An 18,340-nucleotide genomic window follows, 5' to 3' on the forward strand; every position below is an offset into this window, starting at 1 on the left:
GAGTTTAACCACCATACCAACCAATTTAGTGCCCTCCTGAATATATCATTGAAATTCTGATTTCCTTCCAACCTTTCAAGTATATTAATACACATATTCATTGTCTGAACTTTCTTTTCTTTTGCTTTCCCCCCCCCCCCCACCCCCCCCTCTCTCCCCTGCCGAACCCCTCCCCTAAACCCCTCCCAAACCCCCACCCTAGTGGAGCGCGCAGACTGAGTCTGTGCGTGTGATGGATGCAGCCAAGCAGTGGACTCAATTTATACCTTTAATAAACCCTACCTCTTACACAAAGCCTAAACCGATAGGATATCACCCCAGAAAATAATCAGAAAGCTAACCACAAAAAACATAATTCGCCCTTAGTAACCTGTATTCTGCCAGTATTCGCCTTCTCCTGGATTTCATCATACTAATTTTCTCAGAATTTTTAAAGACTGATAAGAGAGGGCAATAGAGACTGTCATACTTAAGTAAAGTTGTTTCGATACTGAGTCCGAGAAGTCCCGAGCTTTGATTTCTGAGGAGAAATATATTGTCTTACCGAGATGGAGTACCTTCAGCTGGGCTGGATTAATGAGATAGACCTGTATTCTTTTGTCCTGGAAAGGCTTGATTAATTGTCTTAATCTCCAACGCCTTTCGACGGTGGTGTGGCAGAAATCGGGCCTTACGAAGAAAGAACCCCCCTCGAAAGCTCTTTTAGTGTCTGGTCTTGCCTTCTCCGCAATAGATTGCCTCAGCAGAAAGTTCCCTATGTAGATCAGGATTGCTCTAGGCTTGTCTTCCGCTCTAGCATTCTGCCTCTGTCTGAACGGTGTCCGATGCGCTCTCTGAATTTCAGTAGTCCAGTTCCACCCGGCGATATCTGGAAAAGCTTTCTCAAAGACTTTGACAATAAAGGTCTTAACATCTTGACCTTCACAGCCTTCCGGAATCCCAAGGACTCTAAGGTTGTTCCTTCTTAGCCTATTTTCTAAATCTTCCAGCTTCCACTGGATGTGCTGTGCTTGTTCTCCAAAAGACTCCACTCTGGAGGTGGCTGCTGACGCCTCGGCTTCGGTAGCGACTATCCTCTCCTCCAGATTCGAGACCCTGTCTCCTACATTGACACAGGCTTTTGAGAGTTTTCTAACCACTCCTTTCATTTTTCGGATTGCTGCTTGGGCCTTGAGAGTATCTGATCTTGTCTCTTCCCGATGCGCTGTTACTCCTTGATGAATGGATTCCATCATTGTCATCATCTGCGCCAATGAGATTTGTGGGGCCTCCTGACTCTGTGCCTTGCTGGACCCCTGATTTGGTTCTCCTTGTGGTGGTGTTGTTAAGGAATGATCCCATGTTAATAGTGCTTGACTTTCCTTTTGGACTGCGACTTTAACGGCCGTCGATGGTAGACCCGACTCTAGGTCACTATCTGTTTCCGGATTGCTAGCATCGATATCCGAGCTTTGCAGATCATCATCCTCCGACCAGTCAGCCTCTTCCGCAACAGAATAAAAACATTCACTAGGGGTCTTCTCCTTTTCCTTCTCGCTCGTACCCCTCTGATTAACGTTTGTTATTAGTTGCCCTAGCGCACCTGGGGTCAGCATGTCCACCGCAGTTTCTCTAGTTGGGTCAGGTGAAGCTGACAGGGCAGAGCCATCTTTCAATCCACCTGTAGTCTCTCCCCCTTGTCCGACCTGATCATGTTCGTGGTCAACATTAATATCCGCAGTGGTTAGATCGGTATGCTGCACCGCCTAGCCTTCTGGGGGAGCAATCACCTTTTCATTATCTGGAGCTGGGGTTTGAGCTTCCTTGCCAGTATCATTCTCAGCAGCCATCTCATCTAAAGTTGGCGGCACGGTCTTACCCTGTGCGTCATTTTCGATAGAGGTCCCACCGCCAGACTCAGGGTTTGACTGTAAATGTGGTTGTAATTCTGGCACTTGTTCTTGCTCTTGTACGTGCTCCAACTCCAGCTCCAACTCTGGTGCGGGCTCCTCGGCCTCCTCAGTGATTGATAGCGAGGTGGTTACTACTTGGGCCGCAGTTGCTTTAAGTTTCTTTTCCTTACGGTTCAGCATTTCAACAACACTTATAGTGGCAGTAGTGGCTGTGGCGGCAGCTTGTCTCGTCCTGGCAGATGGTGGCCTCCTCTCTTTAGGGGTGCCCTGCCCCTGGCTCTGTGTAGATACCTTTGCCCGACCCCCAGACTCTGCTTCTGAAAGCGCTACCTCGACATTCAGAGTAGCATTTTCAACGTTTGTAGAGTCACTGATTGTACCGGGATTCTCAGCCGCATTCCTTTTCCTTACAGGCGGCTTACCTCCGGTGTTGATTTTTGGTGCCATGCGTGAGGGTGGACGCCGTTTCTCGCTGCTCTGCCTCCCTTGTCTGCAGTCCTTGAGCCGCGCTCTCACCTCTCCTCTAACTCCGCGAACTCGGCAGACTCCGCGACCAGGCGCCGCCGTCCAGGGCTCCGTAATGCTCCGCCCCCTCACTCCGCGAGCTCCGCGAACGCCAGCGGTCAGCCTGTCAGCCAAACCCGTCCTGAGGAGTAGCGCGGCAGCAGCTCTCAGGACCCCCAGAGGGAGTATCTTTTGGTAAGAGATGCTCAACGGCATCCAAGCGATCGATCCAGCGTTCTGTTTAGCCCAACCTTTTTGCGCCACAAAAATTGTCCGTTTTGCCGGTATTGCGCTTTTTCCTTTTTCCTTTTTTTTGTCACTGGTTTTTTTTTTCCCAATAGCTTTTTATTTTTGCCTTAGATCAGCCTTAGATCAGCCTAGGTCAAAGGGATACCGTCATTTACCCGCTCCCGGGATCGGAGAACTAGAGGTCCGCCGTGAGGTATTGCCGTGTCCTCACTGCTCGTGCTGCTCTCAGCCGCTCCTCACGGCCGCCATCTTGCCCCTCCTAGTGACAGTATTTGCATATAAGACAGACGACACGTGTTTCATCTTGGTTCGTCACGTGTTTCATCTTGGTTGGACAACTTTTTCAAGGCTGTAAATTCAAAAACACATACTTAGAACGTATTTTTTTTCAACAAAATGGTGCACTTCAGTGCTACCCCCATGCTAACATGCCAGTGAAAGCTTAGCCACATTACCACAATGGAATCAAAATTTTCCAGAGAAGAATTAGACGTTGCAATTTTGACAGATCATGAAGTGGTCCCACATATATACAGTGATCACCCGAGATGTGTGTAGGGAGAAAGATATGTCTGAAAGACAACCAAGATGTGCCAATAGTCAATTTGACATGAACGAAGTATTAAGGGAAGCCGAAAAAAGGAGAAGAGAAAAATAAAGGAGGAAAGAACTAACGTGCTCATGTTTAGAATTTTTAAAGTGAAAAGTGACAAGACGCCATTTGTGATATATATCCCATGATAGGCTAACCCCCAGTTTATATCTAGGCGGAACAATATTCAGTAATGTTCATAATAGCTGATAGTGTAGTTAAACGTTGAAGTCCAATTAAACCATGAAGGCCCGAGGGGTAGATTTCGAACACTGCGAATGAAAGGGCACAGACCGGTCATGTTGAGATTAGCGTCCCTCATTGTCATGGTTTAGCACATAGGCTTCAGAAATGAACTCAAGAATGCGCACCTGGCATTGGCAGTACCGGATTCCCTGTGTAATGGGCTACAGTATGCCCGCAAGTCTTCGCCGCACAGTACCGGGCATGTTATCTACATGATCGTTGTCTTTGGATGTGCAGAACGTTCGTATACCACTGCTACAGTAGTCTTCATTGTGTTTATGCGACTTCTGTTGAAAACCTGGACAGCCGAATAAAACAAGCCAGCAACAAAAAAAAATTGTGTGGTGAAAACGAGGCCTGACACGCAAATAGGAGTTCCGGCCGGGAGAAAGGAGAGGCGTGACACGCACGAACTGTCCTGAAGGGGCGGAGAAACAACGGAGCGGGCTGCGGAGTCTGGACACGGAGGAACAGGACGAGAGGAGCCGGTGAGGGGGGGGGGCGTCGGGGCACATTGACGGTGCCCGCCCCCCCAGTGATGGAAGGCCTGCGTGTGCCCGGTGAGTGGGGTTGGGAGTGTGTGTGTGTGCGCATTTGTGTGTGTATGTAAGCCCTGCGGGGGGGGGTGCGCTTGTATGTGCCAGCGTGTGTTGTGCCTGCCTGCGTGTATGTGTGCTGTGTCTTTTTCAGCAGACACGCACTCCGAAACCGGAAGCATTCGGAGCCAGGGGACGGGCAGCAAGATACAAAAGCGCGAGGCGCGCTCAGGCGGACAAATCTGAGACAGCAGAGGCTCGTGGCCGAATGCTGTCTCAGATTCCCCCGAAAGTAACAGCTATAGGTCCTGAGCTAGACAGCATGCGCAGCTCTACGCTCGACCTAAAAAGGACAGTTTCAACAAAAGAAACTGCATTACACGAGGAGCATGCAACAGCAAAGAAGACCGGCTTGCTGCCTCCACAGCCAATATTCAGAGGCACTGAGGCATGTTAGTGCGTAACTGAGTAACATTATGACACAAACCCTTCTGTGGCATCTACTGGAGGTGTTGTTCATCCTGTCCCAGACGTGGACACAAGCCCACTGAAGAGACTATATAAACTATACAAAGGGAATATAATGCTGGAGTGAATGGCTGTCTTGCAAGGAACCATTGGGCGCAGTTAACATCCAACTAAGCCCTCTGCAAATTGCAGTTTCATAATGATATGCGAGGCACTGCAGAACTCAACTGTTCAGAACCATTACGGGCACGGTATGTGTTTGGAAAATGTGTTGTGGAATGCTGTATTTCAGGAGAAAAGGGTGCTTGAGGGACTCACAACAAGGTAAGGCTATATCACAGAGAACATGTTGGTGGAGGTAAGTAGCTGTAGTTTATAGGGTAAATGAGACGTGACAGCAAGCGCAACACTCTGCATACCACATCTACAAATCATTGTATGGTTCGTGAGTTAAAGTTTTCTTTCTGTTGGCGATCAAGTTATCTTGGACTTATCTGTGCATTCACCTATGGCTGTTAGGGCTGTTTGTTGTACAGGTGGTTAGTTTGTTTCAGTGTTTGATATTTTTCCAGTATGGTATCTTTCATAGATTCACATACTTGAATCTTCCCCGTTGTCATGGTGGGAGTCCCACAGTAACAGTAAAAATGGGGGACTCCCACCATGACGACGGGAAAGATTCAAGCATGTGACTCCATAAAAGATATCAATTCTGGAAAACCACAGTGTACAGGTAAGTAACTTGTTTTGTATTATATTGTACAGAATTAAAGCTCAAAATTAGCTCTAAATGTTGAAAAGCCATGCTTTTTTTTTTTATTCCAGCCAGAAGTCCAGGAAGTTTTGTAATATCCTTATCTGAATGCGGAGTGAGTTCCAAGGTTGATGGCTTTGCGAACAGCATCTTGGTTAGGTTTTTTAAAAAATGTGGTCCTCCGATTCAAAGGAGTTTCAAACCGACCGCTTACTATTTAGGAAATACATATTCACATCTGTGCAAAATTGCATATTACGTAAAATCGTGACCATGCAAATAAAAAAAGTGACACCTGGTCAATTAGCAAAATACCAACAATTTGGTGGATACCTACGAGTGGACACTACAAAGGCAACAGATCACACGTGGGTACAATGTATCACCATCAACAATATGTTTCTCGCAATTCATTGGCTTCTTCACACTAGGCTGGGTCAACAGCAAATTGCAAACAAAAATAATTACGCAGCCCAAAAAACAAATGTGATATTAAAAACAAAGCCTTTCATGTTCTGCTAAAGTCATAGTATGTAGCGTGATACTTTTCAATCTTCAAACTAGCAGAAACAAACCGCGAGGCATGAAGAGGAAATAAAGGTATGCATTTAGAGCTGGTGGGAAGGCTAGCACATGTGCAGATACTGATCTTAAAACGCTTCTGGAATTAAATACGATGGGAAGAAGAGCAGCTTAGAATATCAAGGGCACGATGTACTAAGCACCTTTGTGGTTTCAAATCCTGTGATTTGCAAAATCACGGGGATTGCAAATTCAAAAGGGCTTTTCATAATGTACAAAAGCCCACAGTTATTTGATACTTTTGCAATCCTTTCAGAATCGAAAATAGGAGACATGAAAGGGCAGCATGTTAGGTTTTAGAAACTGTTTCGCACGCAATACATTTACGTTTGTAAATCTCAACATGACCACCTGGATAGTGCTTAATAAGTCAAGAGTGTACCTTAAAACTATTTCCTCCATGCGGGCATAGGTGACAGTCATGCACATTACTATTATCAACAGGTGTGCGTGTCATCAATTGTTGGAATACCTCTAAATGAGGAATTCTTGAGACACATTTTTATGAAAAATACAGGTAGGAAACACGCCGGCACAAGAACCAAGTACTTGAGCATCCACCTGTTTAGAAAGGAAGATTGAAAGAAAGTACTGCTCCGGCTATCCCTGTCTCCCAGGAATTGTGTGACTCTGTGGCCTCTGCGTTTGAGGAGAAGATTAGGAAAATTCTGAGCGGACTTCAGATCTCTGGCAAGTCTACATCTTCCTTGTCTTCCCTTGCAGAACCCCCCCTCACGGTTGCTCAGCTGTCCTGCTTTCCGAGTCCTTCTCCGGAGGAATTTTGCCTTCTGGCTAATGGTGTGTCTTCAGGATCACCACTTGATCCTATGCCTCATAAGATCTGGAAGGCATTTCAAAACGAGCTGTTTCCTCCGCTCCACACCATCTGCTGCCAGTCATTGAGTACAGCAGTAGTCCCAGGTAGCTGGAAGATGGCAATTGTTACACCATTGCTGAAGAAGGCTTCTCTGGACCCTTCAAGCCCGGCCAACTATAGGCCCATTTCGCTTTTACCTTTTATTATAAAGGTTGTAGAGAAGTGGGTCACGAGAACATTATCCTGCTTTCTGGAAAACATATCCTGCCTGGATACATCGCAGTTTGGCTTTAGGCCGGCTCACGGCACGGAAGCTGCATTGGTCACCGTGTTGGACGATCTACGAACGCGTGTCGACATGGGCAAGTCAGCATTTTTAGTGTTGCCTGACATGTCGGCCGCGTTCGACACGGTGGACCATGCAGTACTGCTGAGTCGTCTTCGGAGTACAGGAGTAACTGGCCTGGCTTTGAGATGGATAACATCTTATCTCAGCAACAGACAGCAGGCAGTGGCACTACCACCTTTTCGATCTGCCATACAACAAGTGGATCAGGGCGTTCCCCAGGGGTCGGCGATCAGTCCGATCTTGTTCAATCTGTATCTTCGACCTCTGGTTGCCCTGATAAAGTCATTCGGCATATCTGTCATCAATTATGCCGATGACACTCAATTGATTTTCTCATTTGAGGGCACTAAGGCAGTATCGAGAGACATCTTCCACCGCTGTATGTCGGCTACAGCTGAGTGGCTGCGAGCCAACTCGCTTCAATTCAACGGATCTAAAACGGAGGTTCTTCATTGCTCCCTAGACCGTACCCCTCGTCCGCTTCCGGACGATTTCTGGCCTACATCTATTCTAGGTACGGTAGAGGCTGCTAAGTTGGCCCGTAATCTAGGAGTTCTGTTTGAACACAACCTGTAGCTCGATGCCTCTGTGAACAGAACTATAGCGGGTTGTATGGGCTTACTCCGCGCCCTACGTAAGATCTTACCGCTCCTCCCCAAAGAGGCAAGGGCAGAGGTAGTGCGCAGTTCTATTCTTAGTCGATTAGATTACTGCAATGCACTACTTCTGGGAGCCCCCAAAACTTTGATCTTAAAGCTGCAGAGGATCCAAAATATGGCAGCTAAATTGGCTCTATCCCATCCTCGCTCTGCCTCTTCTTCCGGCGCATTGGCTGACCTTCATTGGCTACCTGTCCAACAGAGAATTTCCTTCAAGGCATTATGCCTCGTCTTCAAGGCTCTGCATGGACAGGGGCCGATACCGCTCCAAAATCTCTTCTCCTGGTACTGTGCTGCCAGATCTCTAAGATCCTCCTCTGCGTTTCTAGTGACGGTCCCTAGGATCAATAGAGTGAGGATGGGTGGCCGTGCTTTTAGTTTCACGGCCGCTACTCTTTGGAACACCCTCCCGCTGACGCTGAGGTGCAGACAAGATTTCACTTCTTTTAAAAAGGACCTTAAGACCTTTATGTTCCCCAAAGTAATGTAATGGTAGTCTGCCTGTAGGATAGACGCAGTCTCAGCGCCAGGATACCCTTTGGGTGGCAGCAGCGCTTAATAAGTGAATAAATAAATAAATAAATAAATAAGTCCTGTTTTCATGGTTAAAGTGAAGTGTAGTCAGCCCCTTTCTATGTTGCCAGCTAGAAGAGAGAGTTGTTCCAGAGATCACTATGTAAATGACGTTGTAGTAGTAGTGCTTTTGTACGCCAGCATCGCGGGCGGAACGGCAGTGTAGGCCACGATAAGGCACATTTAAGAGAGGCGAGCAGGATTCCAGGAATATGTGAGCACGGCATGAACAGAACAATACCAAGCTTCTAGGAGCACATCACCACGAAGCACAAGTTGCAGTTTGTGTCTTGCAGCAAGATGGAGGTACGCAACCTTTACATACAAGAGGCGGGTGGAGAGTGATAATGAGAATGCACTTGTGTCAAGATTGAGACATGAGATAGTAACACTGGAGAATTTGTGAGAGGTACTAATCCTGCGCGAGCAGAATGGCAGTGAGACCTCACCATTTTAAAAGTAAATGCAGGCAACAGAAACACGCCTCGCGACTTCTCCAGCAGCACTCAACAGGGCCAGGGAACAGCGCCCCTCTCCCCACGCGGGCTGTTTCAAATGCCACATTTAAGCATGACGTACAGGCTCAAATCTAACAAAAAAAGCTGTGGCTTACCAGTTCTGTACCCTCAAGTTACCAGTAGTAAGTTCACAGTGACTAAGACCACAATGCACCCATTTGCCTCTCTTCAGACATAGAAATATATCTGCAGCATGATCAACTTAACAAGAATCCTACCAGTTCAAATCAAATAAACAACGCCAGTTCCTTTCAAGTAAAAGGTGTCGGTTTCCTTCAAATAAACGCTTCTGATTCACTCAATGTAGCAAGTCGACAACAGATCAAACGTCCTGCAGTGCATTAAACTGTAGGCTGGCCAATGTTGAAGAAACTGATGGGGCTCTGAGGTGGTGTTTGTTTCCTTCAGAATTACATTTTTTTCATCATTGATTTCCTCCAAATTTCCTCAGTAGATTTTTGATTTCACAAATCCTTACGCATTGTTCCTCACGCGTGATTCCATTTAATCGTTTCTAGTGTAATGATTAGTATAGACCCCCATAGGCAGGAAGTCATGCAGCCCATAATGAAGAAGATTTTTTTTGTAAAGACGTCCAGGTTACAAGCAGATTGGATGGTAATTGCTTAGCCTCACCAGGAGCAGCCTCCTGCTGCTCAGTTCACACTCTCAAACTGATCTCTCAAAGCATGCTTCACATCAAAGTCACACACTGAGCAGCAGGGAACTGATTACCAAGGAAAGGATGCATGACAACAAGTCAAGATACCACACACACATTCACACCCTATTTGCAATTTGGAAATTGATCCATCAATGGTGTGTAACGGCAACTGCAGTCGCAAACCACTGATGAGTTACAGTCCTCCAGGATGGGGTAGTAGGATCCGCAAAGGGGATGGTGTCCCTTTGAGGCACCTTCCTCTTTGTCAATCATGTCAGCAGCCTTGGGGAGGGGGGCAGTAGGAAGTAGTGCAGGCAGCTTAGGTGCCTTTAATGGGCACGTGCTACTAAAAAAATGAAGGGAAAAGTCCCGGTTTGGATAGCAAATGCAGACCAGTGGAATGCTGTCCCTTACAGGTCTACATCACTGCACTGGCAGCCATTACAGTGGTCATGAACTGTGATCTGCCAAATTAATATTAAATAGTAAGTCATTCTGCGACCCTCTGAATATAAAATTTGCAATGCGACTAATCAGTACATAGATCAAACTGAAAATTGCATTCCCATTCGTAAAGCAGTCTGTGTGAGAGCTGTACTTCTTAGGTTTGCGAATTAGAATGACACATCGGCAAAAAGTGTTTCATAAAACATTTTCAAACATGTATATTGGGTGGAGAGTTAAACGATGTTTGGCAAAAGGAAGAGTTTGTTCAATATTTCATATACACCTACATTCAATCAGACTTCTCAAGAAAAACCCCAGATATTGTGTATGTGGATTACACCATAAGGATAAAAGATAGTAAAACAGCAAAACCGAAGTAGAACATGCAGCTCAAAGAAGAGATGAATATAATGCATACCTCCTCAGGAGGAAACTCTAACACCTTCTGGCAACAGCAGCATCCTATTACAATCTGTCAACGGGAAACAGTAGCAGACAAACCCATCAAGGACAAAACAAGTCTACCTGGTTAACTTTTTTAATGCATTCTACTCGAGGGCAACTCTCTATCACCATATACAAAATCAAAGGATGGTTTGCTCCCCACCCCCCAAAAAGTCTTATAAAATTCAACATGAACTAGAGTAAACTGCCACACAAGATTTCAAAATTTCCACCATGAATTGATTTGGTAAGCATGCTCAAGCATGTTCACTCACACTATGAAGTCAGTCACCAACTACACTACGAAGGCAACCCCAACAAAGACTTCCTTAAACAGACTGCAACATCTATTAGAACATCGGAATGATGGAAGCTCCATTAAATACAATGAAGCAGCTCAGGGCCAAAATTAACTTCCATATAAGCCTACTACTCCACCATGCCAATATTGGTCTTTCAATTCCTCCTTTTTTAATTTAGAACATTCCACCCTGAGTGGACTGTTCCATTTGCCTCATAGCTCCTCTATGTTGGCTATACCAGTTATTAAAGGCTCTCTTCCTCATTATAGACCCAAGCAGTTCATTGCCTTTAATAACTGGTAAAGCCCTTGGCAGTGGGCTTAACTGCTATGTGAACACCACAACCGTTCAACTCACCAGTTCATCTCAAAGGCTGATGTCCTCTTGCAAATGTCAGTGCCATCAAACTTTACAAAACTCGATCTCCACTACTCTACTACAGTCAACTAACAAGTGTTACAAAGTGAAATTAATTGGTCAAGTTGGGTAAATCATAATCAAACTAGTTGATGTTTCAGTGCCAATTCCACAGCTACAAAATATTATCAGAATAGCATCCAGATCACTCAAAATAACACTAAAATATTACTTCCAGCAGCACTGAAGCATGCTGGCAGAATATTTAACACACATCACTAGAAAAAAATTACGTAAGAAAGCATGATTCAACAGCTGTTTTGGCTAAACCAGTACTCAAAAACTAATGTACCTAAATTAACATTTCTTTCAGGTAGGATCTGAAATACCTCTCCAAGGAACTAAATAACAGAATTGCAGGGAGTTTTCCACCCCAATTTACCCGCAACAGTGTATCAAGCCCTTTCACACCAACACATCAAACTGCATAGATTAAGAATGAAAATGTAACCTGCATCCTGAAAAACCCAATATGAGCTGGATGACTTCTGAAAAATGCAATTTCATACCGTCTCACTGCCTGTTTCGCTGTTAGAATCCTGACCGCATGGCATGGATGGGACAAAAAAAATTGGGAGAGCAAACATCAATGTGTATAACATTTATAACAAGCTAAAAACACTTCCATTACAAAGAGACCACACCACTCCAAACACATTTGGGAACCGCTTCCTCCAGTTAAGTATTCCAAATTGTTGCCACCTCTTTTTTTCCACCCAAGGACAGAGTACCATTGCATAACTATAAGCCTAACTCCCATCTAACTTTAAGTGTCTTTACAGACTAGAGAAACCTACTGTCTAACGCCACATTGGTTAGCAAGGGCAGCTCTATTCCGAAATGCCAGTTTGCTCATAGGACACAGGCAAGGTGAACAGAAGCAGAGCAAGGTCCAATTCAGGTGAATAGGACTATGACCATCAACCATCGAAATAAGTTTGAAATAGGAACAAAGCACTTCATATTCTATAATTGTCACATGGCACCACTTAATACACTAGCAGCTATGAGTGGGCACATCATTACTCCATGGTGGCCGGAGCAAATGTTTTATGTTGTTGTCCAATTTAGATTATGGGAAGTTCATACTTTCTAAAATACACAGGAATTGTTCCTTATTACTAGAACATCTTCTTTGAACAAATACACAGTCCACCACAAAATGAGGATAGAAAGTAACAAAATATCAATTAAAGTCCGAGAATTACTTTCTCTGGGGCGGACTCCCAGCAATCCTCCTCATGTTCCTCAGGGCCTTGTCCAGCATTAATCTTCTCAAAAGCTATTCCTCTTAATAGTCAGCACAGACCATGTGCGGCCATGGTTTGTGGTACACGATTTCTGCAGCTTTATCTATCTTGTTTGACACCTTGACAATGTGTCAAAAAAGATAAAGCTGCAGAAACGGTGTATAACAAACATACTTTTCAGTTTCTCCAGCGGACAGTCACAGACTGATTGGATTTGAGCTCTAATTTTCACATGCATATGGGTCTCGTCCTTTGCTCCAGTTATCAGCTTTTTTATTGTTACCATGCTGTCTTTCAATATACCAATGCAAGTATCATCTTAGGGCCAGTCATGAAGACCGAGGAGGTACTGCTAAAGGTAAATAAGTTCTTACGTCTATGTGTGGGCAGTAAATAGTCAAAGCAATGCTGCTAGTTCAACTTTTTTGCATGCACTTTCTTTTACACAGAACGGAGTAGTGGGGTTAACAGCCAGGAAGTCTCTCAAAGTCTTGGAGCTAGCTAAATGTTTGTACTGTATGTCTGAGTTTTCAAGCTGTATTTAACAATTTGTAAAAAGTTTGATTCACAGGAAAATTCAACAAGGCAGGAGAGCCCTAGGAGTAGAAGAAGACACACACTCAGGAGAAGTGCCAAGATGTCCTACCATTTCACTGTCCATCTCATGGCTTGGTTCCTGGAGGCATGACAAATAAGTGAAAAAGGGTGTGAAACTTCATACATCCAAAAGGAAATGGCTTTATCCCTCAGCATTGTCCTCTGCTAATACATTTCGAACTCCCCAAGTATCTGTAACCATCACTCCCTACATGTAACCTGTATATTAGCCCAGCTTAATTTGTCATCTCATTCATTAACATTACTCAATAGCCCCTCCCCTGTATCTCACATGGCCACTTCTAGCTGTACTCTGATATCCATATAAAAAAGGCCATTCTGTTCTTAAGTCTACCTATCTGCATTTCACCCCTAAATTGAGTTCCTGCTAAAGCACAAGCGTATTATTCTACTCTGGTATCATCTGATCTACATCCCACTTTATTCAACATGTTAGCAACCCTAGATTAAGACGAGATTCACTAGCATCCTCAGTTTTCCATTGCCAGTATATCAAATTATTTACACCAGACGCTCATAGACCCAGTATCAGGCAAGTTCCCATATCCCAGACATACTGACTGCCAAAATATGCTCACCTTCTGCCTCTTAATTCCTTATCCCAGAGGCACCCACCATCTAGCTATTCCTATAGGAAGCTGCCCATTTCACATGTCCATTCTTTATGTGAATACCATAGTTTGATAATGATGTTTTCTTAATACTTATCATCCACTACTAATTGCCCTCTTAACTTCATGACAGCTTCTCCAAGTGGAATGCCCTAAACGTCTTATAAATTCACTTTTGCCCCATCCCAAAAGCAAGTTATCAAAGAAGGTTGTGTTTGACTGAATGGAATGACCGTGCTCTTTCATTGAAGGTGCTTATATAATGAAGTGGGTTATGAAGCCAAGTATATAACATACTGCGGCTTGAAGTGGCGCATGAAGGTTTTGGGGGGCTACATACTACGAAACAGAACTATGCAGCTTGACGCATGGAAGAGTAATGCAAGGTGCTGTGCAATGTCAGTAATTAGAGGTGTAAGAAGTGTAAATCTTCCCACACACAAGTAGTTCAGAGTTCATTGTAGCGCTGTGTAAAAACACTGGAAAGCGTGCCCTAATAGGGAAATGTGTTATGTAAAGCATTAGGCAGGGTGTGTCAAGATATGCTTTAGTCTGCTTAAAAAGTAATAGCCTGGATATGCTCATTGTCCTCAGGAGGTTTACCTTAAGCACAGGATTTCTCCGTACACGCCAGTTGTTTTGAGTGTGTCTGAAGTCAGCTGATGGTGCCATACCCTGGAAATCTGAATAACACTGGGAAAAGAAAACCAACTACTTCTGCAATCTCCCTCACAATGAACCATTTCAAACAGACACCACCCCAAACTCACTTGGACCAACTATTTTAATACAATCAATCACAAATTTGTAGTATACAGTATTTGATTCAAACCAGAGTACCACTAATGTGAAACCAGAAACATATTGATGTATAAAATAACAGCACCCTGTGTCAGTTGAGCTTAGCTTAGCACATGCACAACAATTCCAACACTACTGGATCTCCAGCCTTAATCTGCTTTATGGGAAATGTACAGAGACAATAACCTTGAACCTACTGGGCCATAAAAGTAAAGGAATGGCATTGAGCACCTCCACATTGAAGCTTCTGTAAAGAAAACTGTGATAAGGCAGCAGTTACAACTCCAGTTTCTAAAGATTCCATGTTAACCTTGAATTTAACAGATCTCATGTAACATTATAAAATGCCACCAACATTAATCTTCAAGACCCAACCTACAAAGCCAGACGCGCAACAATTTACACACACCACAATGTTGAATCTGCTTCACCAGATTATATAGGCACACCAAAATCACCAACAATAATAATAAAGAATGAATCATAAACCAATCCAGATAACAGAACCCACAGACCGTCACTGCACGAGAGACAACAGTATCACACATTTAAAGATGCATAAGATGAATATAATATGATCCATCATAACCAAAATAATGTCTTCTGTAATAAATCAGAAAGGCACAGCTGTCACACGTAAACTGATTGACATGACTACCCAAATGCCACCAGCCAAATGTCTGAAGAGAAAAAGGTTTAAAGAGACACCACCTACCCTCGCTCCATGAAGTGGGATGGAGGTAATAAAAGTGAATGGAGGAAGTAGGGAGACGAGTTAACCGTCTTTTCTGCAGCATGGAGAGCTAACTCAGTATAGTGTCAAGCTTAATCTTCCAGCGAGGTAACTCTGCCCACCATAGGACTTACTGGCTAAAATCTTTGCAAAGGCAACCCAATTAATCAACCTACTCAAGAGGAAATTTGATAAACTGAATGACAGTAACGCATTTTGGGGAAACCACAGTTTCTGCAGGATTGAATTCTAATCTAATATTCACACCACATCATTGTAGGGCTGTCCAAGTCGACAACTTCAATTGCCTCAGCCAGATCTCATAAATAACAAGGCAAGAATATTGTTACCTCACCAAATAACTTATAAAGGGCTACACAATGAAGGATTCATTTTCAATAAACTGTCTTTAATTAGAAACCCTTGCTAACCATCTAAATAAACTCAAAACTAAATCTCACCTCACTAAACTCACTACCCGTAAACCAGTTTCAAATCAAACGGATTCACCACAAGCCAACTAGAGCACAAGAACCATCGTGTAGCTAGTTTAACTCCCAAACATTTCTTTGATACATGAAAGCATTAATCAAGAAAATTATAAATCAAGTTGAGTAAATTTATTTTCAAACCACAAAATCTAAACTAAAGAAAACAGTATTTCATTGAGTCACTAACAAACAGGCCAGCCTACAGATACTGAAACCTTTACTACCTTAAATAAAAGAACCAAAAAAGATAAAACAGATCTCAACACAATAAATGATTGAAGATTTGCTTCATTTTGCAACCTTAACAACCTGAAAATATGCACTCACAAATCCTTACCATAGAAATTAAAGATGTAGCCTCACAATTTATCCATATCAATGATCTTAAAATGTCAAGTGAGATAGTTCTCACACAAGGGCAGCAGTAATACTAGATTTCAAAAGTACTGCTAGATTATTAAACACGCAATCTTGCATCTACACAAAAAGCACATCCAACATTCCCAAACATTCCCATACAACAAAGGTATCTCACACAATCTTAGAGCACTCTATCAAACATCGAACTTAACACATGCATTTCTATAAACCCGATAATCAAACTTCAAAAATTAAGATACTGAAAATGTTAAGAAATCTGAATATTCAAAATTCAGCCAATAAACAAATTTGCAAACACTGGTCATTTCAGTAAGTCTAAGCTTGGACACAACCAAGTCAAACTGAAAATACATAACACAATATAAAACCAAACCTCTCGGTTTGGGAATCCTTAGCAATTGTGACAGCCAGAAAACACCAAACATACATACATTAAAAAAAACTACACTAAACATGTCTGAATCTTCAATCATAAAAAAATTAATAAAGCTTGAATCCAACCTAAAATCACTGACTAAAATGATCAAACTCTACAAACTACTCCCCTGCACCCCAACATACAGACACACACATACATACGCACACACACACAAAAAAAAACTTAGGCCACAAACAATTATTTCAGAAATATTTTAAAGCACTGCAGGCTTAAGCAAAACATTAATAATGCTTGAATCCAACCTCGAATCACTGCCAAAAATGATCAAGTGCTACAAATTAGTCCCCTGCACCCCCCAACAGTTGTAACCACACACATCAAAAGTCACACACAACGCAGGCAACAAACAATTCTTTCAGAAAAATTTTAAAGCACTGCAGGCTTAAGCAACATAAAACAGAGACAGGGTAACAGGGGAGGGGAAAAGAGACATGGGTACTAAGTGTCCTAATACCACTTCTTGTCCAGTATCACACAGGCATGCCACTGACCGAACTCCAGGCTTACTTTTTACAGACTTTTTATATTAGGTCAACAGAAAGAAATACCTAGTTCACACGTCACACCTATAAGATAAGCAATGGGAAGTTCTCCTGAGAATTAAAGAGACTGTCTAGATTTTACATGCTTGCACAAGTATGATAGATTTTAAAACACGTTCTGCATGCTTATGTTAAATAGCTTCCGCACCAAGAAGCTACTGGATTGAGCAAGTATTAAGAGGTATCTTATGAGCACCTCTCTAGATTTCATAGGTTCTTCATCGATAGGCCATCATTTTGGAGCTTGCAGAAGGAGACTTGCAAATGGTCTCTCCTGCCACACTGTAAATGAGTCACTGAGGGTTTGTATTTTAAAACACAGGTGTTTTGAATGGAAACAGGAATAAAAATTGCAAATCGCCAATTTCACTTCTTTATACTGACCAGCAGACTACAGACGTCCGCATCCAAATTCCATAAAGCCAGGTGGGGGACAAAAGCAAGCAGAAAAAGCAGAACATGGGCTTCTTCAAATCCAAACCTCAAAGCAATACAGCCCATAATTCAGTCATCACAACAAAGCACAGCATGAAGACCAACAATTGGCAGATGTCTACTGTCACCTCACTTACCTGAGCAACTCTGCCCTGTAACACATCAAAAAATTAGGTCAAAATTTAAGGTCGATTTATAGATAATCTATGTAAACAGAAAATAAGGACAGAGCCACAGGATGGGGGTGGATGTGGGTTGGGGGTGGGAGATCGTTCACTGTAAACTCTCAAGCATCAAGTGGAGGGAAGAGACTGATGCTTGTGAAAAGGACATGTACGGTCTCATTAAAAAAATGACAAACTTAGGAATAGTGCAATATGCACAAATAATGACTTTACAAAAAGAGAGTGGAACAAAGGAAACACTGCTCAAAGTGCTGGCTAGCACCAAGGGCAAGGTAGAATGATTGATGTGGGTACTTGTATTGCACAGCACTGCAATATAAATCAGCTCTAGTTAATTCACAACAGAAGAAAAAGGGGGACATAGGTCAAAAGAAAAGGGTTTGTTGTTTCCTTTTACAGGTAGTGGGTAACTAATGTGCCTAAAATCAAGATGAGAAACTTTAAACGCCTGTGAGGCTCTGGGCTACTGTGATTAAAATGTTGAGAAAAATGTCTTACCTCACTGATCTTTATTGCCTGCAGTTCCCTCTCAGCAGCTGTTAGTGGTGCAGGGGCAGAGCAGGATGACACATGCTTCTTATATCCTACCAGCGAGAGGTCCTCCTATATGATCGAGACAAAGCACACACTTACTACCACAAATGTAGATTTGTTTCAAAACTCAAGTTCTAATAGGCAACCCGCTAAATTCTTATACTCATGGAAACCCCTTTCTGGTAACCTTAAAATATGTTCTAGCCTATGACACTCACTTTCTTTCTAATGTGCTTTGTTAAGGGTGTGCAGTGGGCTGCTAGTGAATGAAGGGAAAGGAAAACAGTATAGATATGAAAGGAAAATG

The 18,340-nt window shown here is 43.2% G+C and overlaps 1 protein-coding gene across 2 annotated transcripts in view; it reads right to left on the bottom strand.

The window, feature by feature from the left end:
* TWF2 (twinfilin actin binding protein 2) overlaps positions 1-18,340 on the bottom strand; it is a 266,779-nt gene that overhangs the window by 111,779 nt on the left and 136,660 nt on the right. Inside the window, exons 5-6 of one of the 2 annotated variants that reach the window (XM_078661460.1) lie at positions 17,998-18,102; positions 17,452-17,466 (exon numbers count right to left, since the gene is read on the bottom strand). In XM_078661460.1, coding sequence (XP_078517586.1) covers positions 17,452-17,466; positions 17,998-18,102 — 120 coding nt within the window. The remainder of the gene's footprint in view (positions 1-17,451; positions 17,467-17,997; positions 18,103-18,340) is intronic. The other variant, XM_078661461.1, reaches the window with a different exon arrangement.

This window comes from Lissotriton helveticus, chromosome 9 (assembly GCF_964261635.1).
Source record: "Lissotriton helveticus chromosome 9, aLisHel1.1, whole genome shotgun sequence".
NCBI lineage: Eukaryota > Metazoa > Chordata > Amphibia > Caudata > Salamandridae > Lissotriton > Lissotriton helveticus.